General features: G+C 41.1%; 1 protein-coding gene across 1 annotated transcript in view; it reads left to right on the top strand.

The window, feature by feature from the left end:
- LOC113581997 (low-density lipoprotein receptor-related protein 1-like) overlaps nucleotides 1–19,980 on the top strand; it is a 97,846-nt gene that overhangs the window by 7,467 nt on the left and 70,399 nt on the right. The window contains 3 exon segments of the mRNA XM_035520618.1: nucleotides 7,162–7,284; nucleotides 17,159–17,296; nucleotides 19,634–19,753. Coding sequence (XP_035376511.1) covers nucleotides 7,162–7,284; nucleotides 17,159–17,296; nucleotides 19,634–19,753 — 381 coding nt within the window.

The raw sequence follows: 19,980 nt of genomic DNA, 5'->3' as shown, positions 1-19,980 counted from the left end.
GATCATATCCCCACAGACCCATGCAACCTGCCACATCATCAGTCAGGCAAAGGCCAACATTTGAATAAGTCTACAGGCATGTTCAATGGCGGTCTGTAGTATTTAGATGAAGATATTCTGTATGACTGTGTTGTCCAGTCAAGTACTGACAGTTTAAAGAAACTTACAGAACTCTGGAACAGTATTATATATTCTGTAAGTCTACCACAGGACTAACATTAACCCTGCCCCTACCATAAGACTGTTGTACTCCCACCCCCTTCAGCTATTAACCAATGTGTTCAACCTGTACTGTCATTTAAGCTTTTACATTTAAACCTTGTGCTCAACTCCAGCAACACAGACTATAAGGGGGTAAACAGGTAGTACACAGCCTTGAAAATGTTTTCAGATTTAACTGAATTACAATTAACAATTCAATATTCATTGACACAAATTACTAACTAAAATGTTTGCACAAGTATTAAGTTCCAGGGTTACACCAATGGAAGACACCATAATTGGTGTATAATTGATCTAAGCATCTAAATGATCTAAGCATAATTTAAAAATCATCTTCAAGGGAGTTTTTAAACTACATTTAATTAAAGTAATATTGGTCAGACTGATTGTCCAAGTGTTTGCATATCACTCTTGGATCGGTTTTGAGGAAATGAAAACTGAATCATATTAACCATTCACTGCCTAGACAAGGCTGTCCCTCAACAGTGTGTCCAGCAGGACAGAGACTGGGGAGGCGGACACTTGACTGAAGTGACTTGTCAGTTATTTTAAGAGCTCTGCATACAACTGGCCTGTACTGGTGAAAAAGAATCCAGTACTGAAGAAAAAATACAAGCACATCTGGAGTTTTCCAGAAAGCATCTGAATGACCCAGCTCAAATGTGGGATAAGGTTTTATGGTCAGATGAGACAGCAATGGAGTCTTTTGGGTAAAATTCCAAATGCTGTGTTGTGCAGACCTAATTCTGCTCTTTCCTCAGCATACCACACCCTACCAGTGAAGCATGTGGGGGTAGTGTAATGTGGGTGTCTAGTTAAAACTGAAGGACAGACGGATGGTGCAAAACACAGGGAGACAGCCAAATCCAGTCTGATAAAACTAAAGCTTGGGAAGGGACATCTCCTTTCAGCAGGACCGTGATCCCACGCACAAGGCCAAAACACAAGAATGACGACTGACTGAACAAAAAGGTGAATGTTCTATAATAGCCCAGTCCAGATCTCAGTCCAATCAAAATTCTGTTTCACCATTTTTAAAATGGTGAACTCCACCCGAACAGACAAAAGCAGATCTGTCAGGAAGAACATCCCTGGTCAAAGATGGTAGGAGTTTAAAACTATTATTGCAGCAAAAGGTATTTTTTTCAGCATTTTCATTTTTATTTACTCTTTTAGATCTGCTGACAAATAATACATTTAGACATTTGAAATTATTTTATGAGCATATCTATTTGCAATAAAAAAACAAACAAAACAAAACTGGCTACATCTGTGCCAGATGTAGTACTGCTGAATATGACAGCTATTAAGGGGGAGGTGGATACTGTAGTGTCTGTGCAGAAGAACAACCAGAAGAGACCATTTCTGTTCAAGGAAACACTCTTTACTGCAACATCGGAGCCTTTTACAACATACAGCCAAGCATAATGGCAGCCCTCTTGGGGAACGCAGGGAAGAGAAGTAGATGAGACACACCACAAAGATGGCCAACACGTTGCTAACATGCCAGTTAGACTAAAATACATGACTAAGCTAAGGTAACACATGCACACAAATCGACCACGTTTAAAAGTTTAATCAAATTAAACACAGTCCACAGAGAAGCGCATGGCATCCTCGAAGTCTTCATCATTCTCTCCTCTGCTCTCTTGGCCGGCCAACTCCTTAGATGCAGAGGCTAAGGTTGAGGTTAGACACTAGAGTTAGAGGCTGGGATTAGGGTTAGGGTTCGAGGCTAGGGTTTAAGGGTTAGGGTTAGAGGTAGTGCCACGGTATGTTTCAAAGGCTGTAGTATAGGGTATGGCTACCTTTCACACATAAAAAAGGCACATAAACATATAAATCCTGTGCACAATACAATAACTTGAAACAGAGACATGAATTATCACACAGCTGCTGCAATCTATGTACTTCAGACTCTTAACCTATCAATCTCTGTGCTGGCATGCAGGTAGGCCCACCTCTTTTTGGAGGTTTCCTGATTGGCACATTACAGTTGGACTTTGTTGAAAATTTTAACTGCGGATTAGAGCCTAGGTGAGTCAAAGGGGTGCATGCATGTGTGTTTGTTTTCAGAGCAAATATTTTAGTGACAAGTCTCATGTGTAGCTATATTCATCTTGAATCATAGAAGCTTTGAATTAAGACATGGTGAACGAACGATCGATCGATCGATATATATTTATATTAAAAACACCAAGCAAATAAACTTTTATATATATCTTACTTTGTTGCTTAACTTGGGCTGCTAACGTCTTCAACTACTTTACCTGGCTGTTTCCACTGGCGCCAGGCTCTCATTGTGATGTATGAGTGTCTGAGGCTTTGTGTATTCAGCAGGTACAGGCTGCGTCACTAATGGTTTAAACACATGTCCCACTGTCACGGCCTTTGAGTGCTGTTCCATGTGCTAGTATGCACAGAATTAAGCATTGTGGTAAGAAAAGCATTAGGATGAGATGCAAAGAAAGCAGAAAGAGGAACCAAAGTTAAGACTTAACAGTTGCAACTAGGTTTGTGGGTTTATTTTCATTGTACAAACGCTTGTGGTTGCTGAAGTGACTTGGGGTGTGTGTGTGTGTGTGTGTGTGTGTAATGAAATGCACAGATATTCCACAGTGCCAGAACCTCGTATAAAGACCCCCTTCATGGCTTTGCAGTAAGGGAAAGCCCTAAAATAACTACTGGTCACAGTTTATTTTGAAGAAAGCACAAGCGCGCGCACGCACACATATAGTGGTCACCTTAGACATGCATACCTAAGATGGTCTAAAGTCTCTGTGGTAGAAACATATTCTGGGCATATTCTTCTTCAGAAGGTTCATAGACATTAACTAATGCAGCAAAGCAACATTTACCCACCACCACCTCATCAATGTACAAAGATTTATGAAGCCCATATTAGATTAACTGACATTTAATTCTGTCATTTGACATTTCATGACACCATGTGAACATTTCCTTTGTATGACAGTATGTGTTCATCATACATTTGTTCTGTATGCTACACAAGACATTAATTGAATTTAGCAATATTTTTACATGTCCACATTTATCTTTTGTTTCCTTCTTTCTTAGTTTTCATTGCATTGTCATTGTACTGTTACTGATGGCAGTGCATGAAGCTGCCAGAATTATTTGTTATTGAGTACCATATATCCTTTGTGTATAAGTGGCATCATTACATTTTTAGTGTATTCTTGGTTGCATTTCAAAGTCCTGACTTTATGCAGGCATGGATAAACTGGGAAAAAAAAAAAACTCTGAATGAACTGAATTTAGCTCAGTGTATCCAAAATCATGGGAAGTAAAATTCCCAACAATCTTTCAGCACCATTCAGCAGGGCTCATAGGTGCTGGAAGTCAGAGTTTAGTTACAGAATTTTCATCCTTGAGTTATAACTGTTTAAAATTCCTTCCTTGTGTTCTTAGTTGTTATTGTTCTCTTTCACTTTGCTGATAAAGTATCCAGTGCTAAAGCCCAGGCTACCAAACCTGACAGTTTAGGATTTTCTGGGAATAGAGCTGGGAGTAAGAGTGGGGTTTTGGACTGCATCCTCATTTGACTCGGTATAGAGAAGCAGTGAATAGAAGTTGCCTTTTTTTGCCTCTTTTGCAGCCAAACCAGAACAAGATGTCCTTTGATGGCCTCTCGACTTGTTGCATCACTGGCATTGGTCTGGGAACACTGACCTGGATATTTAGGGCCAGACTGGTCCAACACCAACTCTGAATAAGTAGAACTGTTGGAGAAAGAGACTTTTATATAAGATTAAAAAAACTGAGAAGTCCTGGCACACTGGAGAGATATGGAAATTCAAGAAAAAGTCGGAACAGGCATTTGAGCAAGTTATTCACAGACCCAGACAGCAGCCTGCAGGGCCTGACTACAGAAGAGGGCCAATGACATGCTAAAAGCTAAATGGAGAATTTTCCATAAACTAGCTTAGTTTTACATCAATTATTATATTTAACCTTTGTTAAATCTAAATAGAGAATTCCTCTTACAAAGGCCATGACCTAACATAAACATCCTTATACAGTTGTGTAGTTTATGAAGTTTTTGGAAGTGTGAGCGCATTAGATATGCTGTGTACTGATGTGTAGTTAGGCACTGGCCAAAAATACATGGTCAGTCTTAAAGGTGCCATAGAATGACTTTTTATTCAGTATTTTTAAATTATTCTCTCTTGTCCGTGCAGAAAGTATGCGACTTTGGTTAGGGCAATAAGTACCCAGATTCAGTTTTACACAACCTTTTGTAACCATATAATTTGGCCTTAGAATGAAACGAGCTGTTTCCTTTTATACAACCCTTTTTTGGTGCGCACATGAATAATTGATAAGCTCTGCTCTGATGGGCTTGTTTACGGTGAGGCACCACGATGGCTCACACGGAATCAACAGGTCAAAATTAGTCACTGCCCAACTGTGTAAGCTGTTCATGGAGCATTTAGGCTCCACATGTTAACTTGTATGTTTGAGCCTGCACCTGAATATATTTCACTTCCCAGCCAAAACTGACCATTTCCACTTCAGTTTTACATGACTTGGTGGAGTGATGGAGAAGCTAAGGTTAGATAGAAGGAGCTAGTTAGGTAGCTAGCTAGCTATAGGCCTAGATTAGACATCTCTGAACTAGTTAGTTTCTGAGTTATTATGGCTTGTTGATGAAATAGAAATTAGAAATTCACTTGACAAAGACATTGACAAAGATGCATCTTGTATTGTAGATGTATATGACAACACAGGCTATTATTCTGGATGAGACAGGAAAGTAAAAACCACCGCATAATTAGTCTAAATAGTTTGTCACTGAGTGTGTGTACACATGCTTAATAATTCAATAACTGCAAAAAATCAGATTTTGTAAGTAATCCGATTAACGTGCACTTGGGTATTGTGATGATGGGAAACCTCTGGGTTTACATAAGTCATGCAATAATTGTATTTCTACTTTGCAACCAGCCAATAATCACATGGAATGATGTGACAAACTTCAGACATTTGCAGATATGTATCTTCAATTTTTTATGGTCATTAATAGTAGGTAATGTTGCCATTTTACAGCTTTCTCTATATAGATGCAAAGACGCAAATCATCTCTTTTTCATGGAGCATGTGCTGAGATTATTTCTGCTCACCACATCGGGCCCTTAATGATCTATCTGGTTAGAGAAGGCTGTCTATCAGCTTTCTTAATTTGATTTCTAGGCCATACTCTGTTCTAAGAAATCATGGTATGCTGTTTGCATGTCCACTTGGATTTCTCCAGTTATCGAATATGATTGGATTATTAAATGCATGTAAACACAATCATTATTAGGTACTCAATTAGCTAGCTAGCTTTGGTCATTACTTGGGGCTTGCTAGCTAATGTTACTTGCTTTTCATCTCAACAACACAAAGTAAATATATGTGGTCCAGCCACATATATTTGAACCTGCAATGAAGGACATTTTTTTAGACACACACACACACACACACACACACACACACACACACACACACACACACAGAGAGAGAGACAGTTGGTTTTGGTGTTATGTCTTGTTAATGAGCTATAAAGGGACTGACAAACATCTCGTATTGTAGATTTATAAGACAATGCAGGGTGTTTATTTGACACAGGCAGGAAAATGAAGTGAATTAAGTATAAATAAGCCAGGTTGTCGTACTTTTTAGCTAGCTAGGTATAGTAGCTAGTTGCTTGATAGTAGTTAATGTTACCCAATACTAGTTTGCTTTCGAATTTGACAACGACACAAAGTAAATTAAATTTGTTATTTTCTTTTGTGTTGTTTCACAGTAAGCTAATGTTTAATTAATTGTTTTCTAAAAGTCTTCGTATAATATTAGGTAATTTGTATAATTTCAGAATATTACGATAATTCTGATCATTCTAATTTAATAGCAGTGTATAAACAGCAGTATTCTCCAAGGCTCAGTTCTCCCTGGCAGCAAAGTAGCTAATTGCCTCAAGACTTCATAAGAGTTTAGGGCCTGTATAAAAGTATAATGTATAACTCAATATAAGAGTCATTCAACAATTTACTGAAAGTCAGGCGTATACAAATAATGCTGTCACATCATAGTTACGCTGGAATATCCATACACAAGAAGGAAATAAATGGCTCTAAACAGTGTTATACAAATGTACACGGAATTCCTTCTTAATGGGCATTCAGTGCTCAGGCTGAGGTGAGAAAGTGTGTTGACTCCACTACATCACAAGAGGAGTTGTTTTTCCAAGACTGACCAGGCCCTGCAGGCTGGTGTCTGGGTCTGTGAGTAACTTGCTCAAATGCCTGTTCTTCAGTAACACTGAAAGCTTATGTTTACATTATTGAAAAGCTATTACCAAGTCAGACAGAAAAACCACAAGATTTTCCCCCGGTCTGTTTTTTTTTTTTTTTTTTTTTTTTATGCTTGGTACACTTAGAAGGTTGAAGAATCTCTGGCGCTCTGTCACTGCCTTCCACCATGTTTTCACAAAACAAACCCACATTGCGTGCTGCTCCCGTGTCTGGGAGACCAGCTAACGTTGGCTGATGCTGGACAGCATTTAATCTGAGTTTTTCTCGGCATGGTAATCAACCGCAGTTTTAACGATAGATAAAGTTTGAAACAATAATGCTACCCTTCGTGTTTACTGTAGTTTACCATGAAACTGGGATCCGTTTTGTCCCTAATCAGCATGTTTTAAATTTGGATATTAAATATTGGTTGTAGCAGCTCATCTAACTGCATAAGAATATAATCATTTCAAATATTATGTTAAAAAATATACATTTTTTTTTTCCTAGTAGTGTAGCTTTATATAGGAAGCCATGTATCATATCATATATATATATATTTTAATCTGGACTTTTGCCAACAAATATTCAATTTTTTTTAGTGATTAGTTATTGCTGTTGCTTCTTTCTTGTGGTTTTGCAGTGCTGAAGACATGTAGCCCTAAGCAGTTTGTATGTAAGGACCAGGTGACGTGCATCTCTAAAGGCTGGCGGTGTGATGGAGAGAAAGACTGTCCTGATGGATCTGATGAGGCCCCAGATGTCTGTAAGTCCAAGTTCATAATCTGATAAGCTATTTTAAGATCTTATACATGTTTTGCAGTTCTAGGTATCAGCATTGATCCCTGTATTTCAACAGTATTCTAGTTCATTGGTATCTTGAACTCTAACCTACTATACAGGCTAGATTATGTTCTATGAGTAAATGACAAAGCACTTTTATATATAAACACACATAATATATGATTTTTTTTTTTTTTTGGCAGCTCAAAGCAATGAAAGTTGCAATTAATCAGGCCCTCTATCCCTGATCTTACCATCCCTGATCTCACCATCCCTGATCCCACCATGCCCCCATCCACCAACATATTTGACCCTAACCCTAACCCTGGCTTTTCTAGTTATGGCCAGTATATTGGTGAGGTCACAAGGAAGCACAATTCATCCAAAACAATATCAGCACACAGAAAAATGTATACTTCTTTTTCTTTCAATTCTCTGGATCATTGTTTTTCCTGTCTAACCCCTGCTGTGATGTCTCACTTGTGCTAGTTCTTCAAACTGAAAAACTTTATTTGACTGTGCTGATATTCCTGGACCAAAAGAATGACCTAACCAGCGACTGACCAGCGATTGAGTTCACCAATGAAAATCACTGCCCCTGTTTTTCTACTTAAACCTTTTACTTTATTGCTGACAAGGTTCTGAAATTATCTTCAAGGAAGTCTGTTGTTGCTCAGGGAATGTGCTCTGGATCTCGGAAAGTTTACAGCTTTGAAATGTCAGAGCAAATTTTTTCCCCTTGCAGTCTTTAAGGCAGGTTTGGGCTTCGTCAATTGCCTTCTCAAAGTCCTAGTTTATGTGCAGCCATGGCGCAACAATAAAAACCTCTTAAACCAGAACCATTTTTTTGGTTTAGTACACTGTCACTCAAAGGCAGGACAAGTTCTGATTTTGTAATTATTTAATTTCCTACCTGAATCCTAGCCTCAGGGAACCAGTGCCCAGCTTCATTCAGCCAAAAGATGTAATGGATGGCCCTCTCTCCTCAGTCGCCTTCTGATTTCATGCTTAATAAAGTTTCTCTCTCCATAGGCTTGACTTGCCTAGTGGCCGTGCTTAAAGAGTCCTAGAGCTGGGAAAGGATGCTGAGCAGTGGTGGCAGGTACTGAGAGAAGGGTTCATGGAGGGAGGGTTAGGAGTCAGGAGTGTAGGGTTCATGGAGGGAGGGTTAGGGGTCAGGAGTGTAGGGTTCATGGAGGGAGGGTTAGGAGTCAGGAGTGTAGGGTTCATGGAGGGAGGGTTAAGGGTCAGAAGTGTAGGGTTCATGGAGGGAGGGTTAGGGGTCAGGAGTGTAGGGTTCATAGAGGGAGGGTTAGGGGTCAGGAGGGTAGGGTTCATGGAGGGAGGGTTAGGGGTCAGGAGGGTAGGGTTCATGGAGGTAGGGTTCATGGAGGGAGGGTTAGGGGTCAGGAGGGTAGGGTTCATGGAGGGAGGGTTAGGGATCAGGAGAGTAGGGTTCATGGAGGAAGGGTTAGGAGTCAGGAGTGTAGGGTTTATGTAGGGAGGGTTAAGGGTCAGGAGTGTAGGGTTTATGGAGGGAGGGTTAAGGGTCAGGAGTGTCGGGTTCATGGAGGGAGGGTTAGGAGTCAGGAGTGTAGGGTTCATGGAGGGAGGGTTAGGGGTCAGGAGAGAAGGGTTCATGGAGGGAGGGTTAGGGGTCAGGAGAGAAGGGTTCATGGAGGGAGGGTTAGGGGTCAGGAGAGAAGGGTTCATGGAGGGAGGGCTAGGGGTCAGGAGAGAAGGGTTCATGGAGGGAGGGTTAGGGGTCAGGAGAGAAGGGTTCATGGAGGGAGGGTTAGGGGTCAGGAGAGAAGGGTTCATGGAGGGAGGGCTAGGGGTTGGGAGAGAAGGGTTGGGTGCTAGATGAGGGGTGCATGAGAGCTGCTGTGTTTTGTGACCTGCTCTTCCCATCCCCTGGTTCAGTGTCTGGAGGGGAATGGAGACCCTCAAATGATAGTCACTTCCCCACCCTGACTCCCCCTTCACACATAATCTCTGCCCCGCTAATTCTGGTTGCACTGTGGGATACTAGTTCCAGTCCAGACTTGAGAATATTAACCAGTCTAGTTTTAGAACTTTTCTGTGAACTTAAGTATGTTTGTAAAGTGGACGATTCATTTGATGTTGATCTCAGATTCCATTGCACCCCAGGTCCACTCCAGGTGTGCCTGTGTGTCAGCGTGCGAGCGTGGGCATGCTCACACTGGCTGATGTGAGTAGATTCCCTGACGTAGGTGTGGATGTGTGTGTGGGGGGTGTGTTGATGCAGATGCCCTCAAACAGTGAAAGACTGAAGCATGATAAAGGGGTTTATTTATTTACATGGTGGGATTTCACTGTGGCCTTTGTTGAAGTGGCCCACATTATGGGTGAAGTCAGCCTCTGTGCCCCCTGCAGCTGGTTAAGCCATCCTATGAGGTCTTCTCCAACACAATGCCAAGCTTTGTACTGGAGCACTGGACTTGAATGAGCGAGTAAAGCAATATGCCTGCGGGACCACAAACTTAGCATCCTACACTGCTCTACACCTACACTACCCTACATTACACTGCCCTACATCTCTACATCGCTCTACACCTACACTACCCTACACTGCCCTAGAGCCCTACATTGCCATGCAATAACCTACAGCCCTACTGTTACGAGCCCAACCTAACTTGACAAATAATATGGCTCACGACTAACAAAACTAAATACACCGGCCAGCTTGCAATATGAGTGCTATCCCTACGTGATGTGAGAATGTGAAAGTTGGTCTCTCTTACATGTATGTTAGCTTGGGGAGCCACAGAAAAGTCAGCTTTCCTGAAGTCAGTTGCCATAATGGCTTCAGGTCACCAGAAATGACACCAGAGAGGCAAGCACCACTACTGGGTAATCTGTTCAGTTTTCTTTAATTTTTACATTTTCTAATTGGTGGAGGCAAAACCAATATAAAAACATAGTCATTGGGAAGGGAACTCCACTTGCACATGGGGTAAAAGGGAAAAGGGTTTTGGAACCAGTACAACAGGAGAACTCCAGTCGCTCTGTCCAGATTCAATAGCACTTATCTTTTTTAATATGGACCAAATCCTTCTTTACCATAATTAGGTTACTAGACGACAAACGATAGGGAATCACATCCCCAGTATCCACATCATTCCATCATTCATGCATTGAAAAAGTAGTTAAGCTAGGACAATCCCCAAACAAATTTTGGAATTCTTGCACTAGACTCTGAATATCTTCCTGCTGTTCTTTGAAAGGTGAGTAAGATGTTTACTTAATTCCTGTAAATATGAGGAGTTCTGTAACCGAGCACTAACCCACTCCACCCTCCCCATCTCATCTTGCTCTAAGAGTGGAGTTCCAGACTCAACTGTCTGATTAACAGACATGGATGTTATGGACACTTTTAAGAAATCTCCACCCTCTACAGGATTTGATGTTTTCAAAAAGCAGGGTAATAGTCACCACTTCCGGACAGTGATGATGGAGCTTTAATAGATGTCACCTGCTTCTCAGCAAAAGACCCACAGCACTCTCCCCTAGAGATGCCACCTCGCGATCTTGATTTTCCTCCTACATTAATGCCTCTGTATTAAATTGTTTGCAACCACATCCCCAGAATAATGGAGCACACATGGTGTTAGACAATTTCATGTTTCATCTGATTTCTTGACTGTTTGAAACACAGCTACTCCATGCACAACCCATAATTGAGCCTGAGGTTTTACTAAGGTTTACCAGAGAGCCTGAGCACAAGTAACTACACAGCCCAAAAAATGTCAGGAAACATGAATCTCACAGAGGGTTTTGTAGCCACTGGCATGATACAAAAGTGGATGCCAGCAAAATCATTCCCTAACAAGAGATGAAAACCTTTTACAGACAAAGCAGGCACAACAGTTAATATACTAGTGATAGCAAGGTTTTTTATATATATTTATATATAAAATCAAACAAATATATTATTTCCCAGCACACTCTATTAGGACTCAATCTGGCAACTCAAAACCATCTGCTGAAAGATGAAGTTTCTGTTAACAGCAGAAACTGCGCAGCACCAGTGTCTCTCAAGATAGTCACAGGAGTTTCAGGTTCCCCCTCAGCTATAGATGTAAACCCCTCTGTGACGAAGTCAGAGACCTGCCCCATCATCGCATCACCTGCTGGACATTAGCGATACCTGATGCAACATGTAGTTGAACCAGATAAGTAGACTTACCTGAGATCCTTGTTCCAAAAGAGTGGTTGCTGGAGCAACCCTTGTACAGGTCAGAAGGGTCCATGCACATAAAAGGAGCCATTTTTCATATCCAGAGCACCAATTTTACCTTCCTAAGTCTCCATCACACCCTCTGAAACAAAACTTCTGTAAATGGGAGGCTCGGCTCCTACTACAGATTCTACCTCAGACTGGGCAACAGGGCTGACTACTCGACTGAGCCTTAAAAATATCTCAGTATTAAACACATGATAACATTATTGTGGACACTTCAAAATACCATCACTGCATTTAATAAAAATTCTTATTTCACCAGTGACGGACAAAGCAGCCCTGCTTTAACAACCTCTCACATTCACTACTGTGTGGTGCTTTGATCGTGTCTCTCTCTCCTCACTGCTATGAGAGATATGCCAGAGCACAGCAGAAAGTGGTGTGACCTCAGAACTTCTCCCTCCATCAAAAAAGATTAAATTAGAAGTATAGAAATATTTTGGTTAGAAATAAAATTAAGTGATCAGACAACTGGCCAGTATACATGGTGTCAGGGAAACAGCAAAGTTAGCCAACACAACTGGCCAGCTCCATGATCATAACTTGAAGCAAATGATCACACTTATGATAAGCTTGGAGTCTAATTTGAACCACGTGATGATGGTTTGACAGTTAATTTTTTCTAACAATAACATTGTGTGTAAAAGTTCTGGCTAACTGGAATGATGAGTCTGCAACTTGACCTAAAACTGATGGGCTGACGGGTATCTGGTTGGGCTCAGGTTTGTATTCTAATGATTGAAGTATTTTGTAACTAGATGATGGATGCGGGTTTATTCCAAGGAATATTCCAACGTTCATATATTTTCTCTCTCCTGTATGCACTTTCTCTCCAATTAGTAATGCCATAGCCTATAGCAAGCTAGCTAGGTGTGAATCTGTTTATCATATCTGTGTGGAAGGAGGGACCTCTTTACTCTTTGCAAGGAATGATAAACAACTGAGTAGTTTAGCAGTTATTTGCTTATGAGGTGTTAAGGTTGGGGTTCTCATGGGGTCATTTCTGCGTTCTCATTTTCCTCTCTGTCCTCTTTTACTTGAGGGACCCTGTCATGGAAAGCTGAATTTCCATAACTTTAATAAAATAAAGAATTTTGAAGTAATATGTAAATTTGTTAAATTTATGGATTGTTTTGAAACTTTCATTCCATATATGAAATTTAAACTGCAAAATCATCCATTTTAAAATCGCTCTTTCTCTGATTTAATTGGAACAATCTCACATATTCTGCCTTTTTAGCTTACAGAAGTTTAGTCTTGCCCGCTTCTCAGGCAAATTTCAGCTCTGAGCACTTTTTGAATGAGGTACAGTACAGGGCAGCCAATCAGAACAGTGCTCATTTGCATGTAGGCATTGTGGTTCTTTAGACTCATTGCAGTAGACAATGTAATTTTTCTTTTCTCCAAGCTGTTAATCACTGTTGGTTCCTACAAAGGAGTTAAAAAGACACATACATGCCTCAAAACTTTGGCTGAAAAGGTTCACATTCAAGCGATGAGAGAGTCAGTCAAGTCAAATGCATTTATATATCACTTTTTACAACAGATGTTGTCACAAAGCAGCTTTACAAATGTCCAAGTCCAAGCCCCCAGTGAGCAAGCCAAGGGTGACAGTGGTGAGGAAAAACTCCCTAGAGCATGAGGAAGAAACCTTGAGAGGAACCAAGACTCAAAGGGTCCCCCTCCTCCTCCTGACCAACAACAGACACTATAATAACAGAGAGACTGTTTATTAATATTTCTTATTGAAATACAGATGACACATGCTGCTTTCCCCTGGCAAAGAACTGGTTTAGTCTACTTGACAAATTATGACAACATACCATTACATTTCATTCTTTTCAGAGAGACTTATCATCTAATCATATTTCCCCAAGTTCTCTACAAGTTCTTCTTGGTATAGCAGTGCTCTTTGGCCAGAGAGGGCATCAAACTCCTGTATGTGTGGTGTGATGGTGTTAGCAATTTACCCTGGTATATATGACTATGGAATTTAGCTTCATGAAGGTGAAATTATAAACCTGTAAGCGCTTAGAATTTGGCTCATAATGATGTGCTGCTGTAAGAAAGGTTGAGTGTTTTCATTGTCCAATGTTTCTTTGTAATGAGCTCCCATGAGTTTATCAAGCGCTACCTGAATTAGCTAGATAGTATTGATGGTTGCAAAGGAGCTGACGAGCAAGAAATTTGCTACCATTATTTATTTATATTTCTCTGGAGGTGGATAAGCATTATCTTATTTGGCTCTCTAAGGATTTATTTACTCTGTTCATTATATAAAGTCCATCACTCAGAGTTTAACACATTATATAGATTGAAGCAGCTGGTTGTGACAGGGAGCTTGCCTTCTCTTTAGAGAACTCCCATCCCAGACTGCAACAGACCTTTGTGGATGAGCAGCTGCTGTTCTCAAATCTTGTCACAAATTTGGCTGTCAGGCAGGTTCCCGATTGCATGTAATAAGTCTCTTTATTTTGCAGAAGCACTTCCAGTGTTAACTCTTGTTTTATTGAGTTTGATGTCAGGTTTTTGCAGCACAGAATGGCTTTTGTCCACAGCACAAACACCTGCTGATGCAGGGTGCTTGTGGGATTCCACCATGTTTTCTTAGCCAACCAGACAGAGATGGGGGTGGAGTAATGAGGTGTTGAGGAGTGTCTCATAAAGTGACTGACAGGAGGTCAGTGTAAACATAGGTTGCTAAGGGAGCTCTAGATACAGATCGGAACACAGCCAGATTCCTCTTCCCTGTGCACCCTCCGACCACCTCCTTTCACACTGACTGCTTTCAGAAGGCCATAGAACTCTGCAACATTCCTCACGTCTGCTCAGGGCTTGATGTTGAATCCCCTGAGCTCCGCCCGCAGACGTCACGGTAACATGAACAGCAACAGTCTGTGGCTGCATCTGGTTTCCATTAAGAGTCATTAGCACAAACCATTAGCAGAGCTGACTGGCAAAGCTCCTATATATACACATATAACATTTTATTTATTTATTTATTTTTGTCAAACCATGTAATTTTTGGCGCACCACATAGAGTCTAACGGTTTCTGTCTGCTTGCCAATAGATGACTATCAAGGTGTGTTTTGACTCAAAAGATGAGACACTCCATGGACATATGGGAACATGCCTTGGGTCATGTTGGAAACTCCAGAGATGTTGTGTTTATCTGGTAATCTGGGGAATTGCTCACATGTGAGGACAACAAAAATGGAGCTCTCTCAGTTAGGAATGCTGAGGAATATTATCTGTTCTTCACAAAACAATCTGGTAAAAAGCAAAAAAGTAACCTGTAATTATGAAACATTCGTGTGTGCCATAAAAGACATGGTGGCAATTATGGTAGTGGTGCCATAATTTACTACTTTACCTTCAGATGTCTGTGAAGTGTTGCTCCTCTGTACAGTCATCTCTGCCTTGCCAAAGAAAATGTCTTTTGGGTGTGCTGAGACACGAGCTGTGTCACACTCTCCCCCTCCTCCTCCTGGGTCAAAAGCGCCATGTGACACGTCTTATTCCGGCTTTCTGTGCCACCAAAACCTCACAAGCACATTTCACCCTGAACAAAAACAACAGTTCTCCAGGCCAGGTACTTCTCCAGGCTTCTACTGGAACTCTGGGACATAGCGCGTGACCCCTTATAACCTCATATTGCAAGAGGCTTGAGGACCTGGTATCTGGCAGAGCTAAGTGTTCACAGTACAAGCCCTCTGTTCACAAGACAGACACACACACACACACACACACGAACGAACGACAGTAGTGTTAAGATAACTGCAGTAATTTAAAAGAACATTTAATTATTTTAAATTATTGGTTGTAAAACACTATTGTGGAGTTCATGCCATGCACATTTAGAAAACAGTGGTTTTGCCGCACCCTTCACTGCACACACAGTCAACAAGTGCATTAATGTGGGCTACAGATCTGTAATGGTGGTAGAAATGGCCCCTGACTCATCTGAGCTCCTTGTTGGTTTTGTTGGGGATGTGGACGTGTGGGTCATACTGACGGCGCCAGCAGTGGTTGATTCACTGCAGTGCTTTACCTGATGCACAACCTCCATATAAGCATCTGTCATTATCCATCTCTGCTTCTGAGAGACTTATTCAGTAAAACATAAAGAAACCTTTTGGGTTTTTGCTTACAGAACCCACTGATCATATAACAAAGTAGCATACAGAATCTATCCTGTTTTTGAATATTCAGAATTGAATTGACTGGAGCTGATGAATTCAGCATTCGGTGTATATGATGAAGATGATGATGATTAAAAGTCTTTTTGGTGTCTCAGAGTTCCGTTATTACTATCAGAGCACATTCAGAGTGGTGTTTGTGTGTGTGTGGGGTGCTGGTTTGTTCAGAGTGGTCTGTGTGTATGCAATACTGGTTGCTTTTGTGCACCACCCCAAGCTAGTTTCTGTTAGAATGAGCAACTGAAATGAACGCAACTCTGAACAAGACAAGTGTTTTGTTTTTATTTTTTAAAAAAAGCCCCCTATCTGACTTCCATTATCAGTGGAAGTGTTTCACTAAAATCATGCCAGTGAAAACCAAAGGAACTCGTAGGATAGTCCTCTCTGCTTCCTACTTATGGGCTGCTGTGGTCTGTTTCTCTCTCTCTCTCTCTCTCTCTCTTCTCTGCAGGTTTCCTCTTGAGCTGTCTCGTCTTCTCCCATTTTTTCTTTCATTATTTCTTCTTTCCATCTTTTTTTTTTTTTTGCAGTGTCGACCTTCCTTTCTTTGTTTCTTTTTGTGTGTTACTATAAAATGGGCCACCAGATGTAAGTTTGAACAGGAGACAGTGAGAGGAAGTAAGAAAAAATGGAGCGAGGAGGAAGAGAGGGAGAAAAGGAGCCAAGATGAACGGTTTTATCTGCAAGCAGGGAGCGAGAGAACAAGCATCAGGGTCAATATATTGGTAATGTTGTGAACTAGGGTTAAGGTCAGTATATTGGTAATGTATATAAACTGAAACTCTGAGGAAACAAGACAAATGTGGAGAAATGGGTTCAGTGTTCACTTGCATGTTCACGTGTATGGCCCACATTTGTATTCACATTTCTGTTCACATGTATGTACACGTGTGCGGCCCGTTTTACTCGACCGATTATTGACATGAAGGTGGGCTATGAACTCTCTTGATGCCACACATGTATGGAACCGTGTGCATGGCTTCCGCTGGTTTGCTGCTCTCTTCATGATGGTCCATCGCTAAGCCCTCACACTTTTGCCTTACTCATGCTACTGAAAAAAAAACAGAAGGAAAACAGGATGTAACCTCATTCCATGTACTTGATTTAGTGCTGCACATGTGTTTTCTGGAGCAGAGCGTTTGGGGGGAAAAATACCAGTGGAGGGACTTGACTACACTTTTCCCATTTTACATAACCTTACCCTAACCCTCTGTGTGGCTCAGTTTACATGCAGACAAAGTAATGAAGATATTGGCTTATAAAAATGCAATAAAGACTGAAATATCAGTTGAACATGATTAGGCTGTTGTGTGTAACCTACTAAATGTCTGGTGTGGGACTAGGAAAACTCTGTGTTGCCCTTTTAAACAGTGTTGTCCCGTATGTTGGGCAGGCCCTCACAGTCGAGCATCACGCTGTCCACCCAACGAACACCTGTGCCAGGGCACTGAACTGTGCATCACTGCGAACAGACTGTGCAACGGTGTCTCTGACTGCCCGGACGGTGGTGACGAGGGTGCACACTGCAGAGGTATGTTGTCACTTTGTCATAGTTGTAAGATACACTGCTGTCTTACAGCCACACCCCTTATGTGACTGTCTGTTTAAGCTCAGTACAATGAGGTGTGTGTGTGTGGGTGGGTGGGTGTGTGTATGTGGGGGGGGGTGTATTTGTGTGTGTGTGTGCGTCCTCAGTAGATAATATGGCAGTGGGTATTTATATTGGCTTTGTTGGTCATGTGTGCGTCTGAGTCCATTGATCATGTGTGCATTTGTCCCAGGCTAATATAAATGTTTAGAGTAGATGGTAAGCAGAAATGTATCTTCACGTAAACTATCAATGTGTCTTGTGAAATTCTTGTATGTGTGTGTCCACAACAGACCACACTACAGCTTGGGAAAACAAATCGTGCAAGTTGGAATAGCCATTTTTAATAAACACACTGCTTTGGTTGGCCAAACATGCAAGCCTTTTATCGAGTGATGGGACCCTTGTCTTTTATTATGGCATGCACTTCTGTGTGGCCCTAACCCAACCCTCCATGTGGCCCTGGCCCAAATCTCTTGTGTGTATAATTTTAGTTTATCATGATAAGCATAGGAATTTGATTTTCATTTCTCCCAGATGATATGGTATGTTGCTGTGTACGAGGTAATTTTTAAAATGATATTTTACATGAAGTGATGAAGGTTGCTCCTTGTAAGCCATTCTTGTTCAGGATTTGATATTTTTAAGCAGTTTATTGTATTGGGTTATGGAGTGCCACCAGTAGGCCTGCAAGTGCAGTATTACTGCCTCATGATTGGTCTCCATCACACAACATGTCAACGTTCTTCAGGGAACCTTTAGTCTATTTTGTCACCTCTGACGAGCCATCCTGATCCTTTCTACGTGCCAACATATCAGACATGTGCTAGATGTCTATCAGTAGTTTGCTGACCTTAACCTCTCTGGGTTTATGAAAAAGCACTGCTATTGTGCATGTTGTCTGCAAGTGCAACCACACTCAGACAAGCAGGGCAGATGATAACACTCAGACGAACCCTCAGAGTGAGTCTGAACCTGAAGCAAATGATCTCTAGACAATGGCGCAGGGTCAGGCCACAGAGAGATGAGCAAACAAGCCTCCTGGAGTGGGGGGAGCATTTCCTACTGTGTAATGAAATGAAGTCTTACCTTTGGAGTCTTACCTTTCTGTTTCCCTTAGACATCAATGGCTGTCACACTGGTCGTCTGCTGTTATAGCCCATCTGTGCTAAGAAATGATAAGTGGTGCACTTGTTCGGACACATTGTTTGGAGCACCTGTGTTGTAATCGGCTGCACTTTGCTTGAGTGTGCACTGCCTGTTCATCAGAACGATTCTTGACATCCTCCTCCGACCCCTTTTGATGACGACGTTATGTCCACAGGATCCTCTTTCACTGGATGTTTTTCCTTGATCACACCATTCTCAGTATACTCTCGACACCGCTACATAAGAGAACCCCACAAAGCTGGCAATTTTTAAAAATATTGGCCCCAGCACTGGTTATGCTGTTTGAAGTTACTCAGATCACTTGAGTTTAACTTGCTCACCTGGTTTATGCTGTATTCTGGGGTCATGTGTCTAATTTCCATAGAAGGATGCTCCAGTGGTGAAAGGGCAGGTGTCTCTAATAAAGTGGCTATTCTGTGTGGGTGGGTGGGTGGGTGGGTGCAGTTTCTGAATTTTTTGAGATTAAAATATTAGCAAATGAGTATACAGCTACCGAATGCTAACCTTCCTATTTTGGAAATCTGACACATGATAATAACATGATGGGGAAACAGGACATAGTTCAAAGAAAAATGTATGTTTAGGAAATGGTAGTCAGTGATGGTAAACCAAAAGCTCAAAGCTCTAAAGTATTGGAGATCATAAATTTATATAAGTGCTATAATTGTGAAATCTAAGTGGAGATTAGCTTTATTTCTTCCACTGAAAATAAAGCGCTGAAGCCTAATATTGTAGCGTAATATCTAAATATATTTGAGTTTTGATTATTCTCTTTGACACTTCTGTGACACTGTCCCTTCTATGAAAATGGTATCGCCCTCAAATAATTGATGAGAATTATTTAAAAACTGAAGTTTTGTGGACTTCAGAATTTACACTTGATCAGGAATACTATACATCACACTTACATTCTGATCCTGTACCTTAACATTATGGTTTTCCTCATTGGTGACATTTTTCTACGTTATTGGATCAAAAAGTTCTATAACTGCATTCTGCCTGAACAAAGCAGAACCAAAGATTTCAGTTTTGATAACTTAATGTTATGTTGTTGAAAAGAACCTCTGTTAGATTTCCTGTGTGACCCCTGTCTTTTGTCTGAATTTGCAGAATTGATTTCAAACTGTAGTATTGCTGGTTGCCAGGACAACTGTGCTGTCACACGGATGGGTCCCTTATGTTACTGCAAGAGTGGCTATGAGATCAGCCAGGATGGAAAAACTTGTAAAGGTCTGTCTCTTTCCAAATGAACAGTATCATTCTGAAGCACTATTTTGGAAATCTAATGTCTCCTTTGCTCATTTTACCAAAAGAGGATTCAAAGCCAAATAGAGATGCTAAGAGGAGGAATGGAGTGTTTTGTAAACTGAAATAGAAGTAAAACAGACACACTGTTGTGTTTTCTGAAGATCTGCTACAAGCACACACAGTGGCGAAAATGCTAGATGACCTTGATT

This window comes from Electrophorus electricus, chromosome 20 (assembly GCF_013358815.1).
Source record: "Electrophorus electricus isolate fEleEle1 chromosome 20, fEleEle1.pri, whole genome shotgun sequence".
NCBI lineage: Eukaryota > Metazoa > Chordata > Actinopteri > Gymnotiformes > Gymnotidae > Electrophorus > Electrophorus electricus.
Note: the sequence above shows the minus strand (reverse complement) of the source record. Positions and strands in the feature narration are given on the sequence as shown.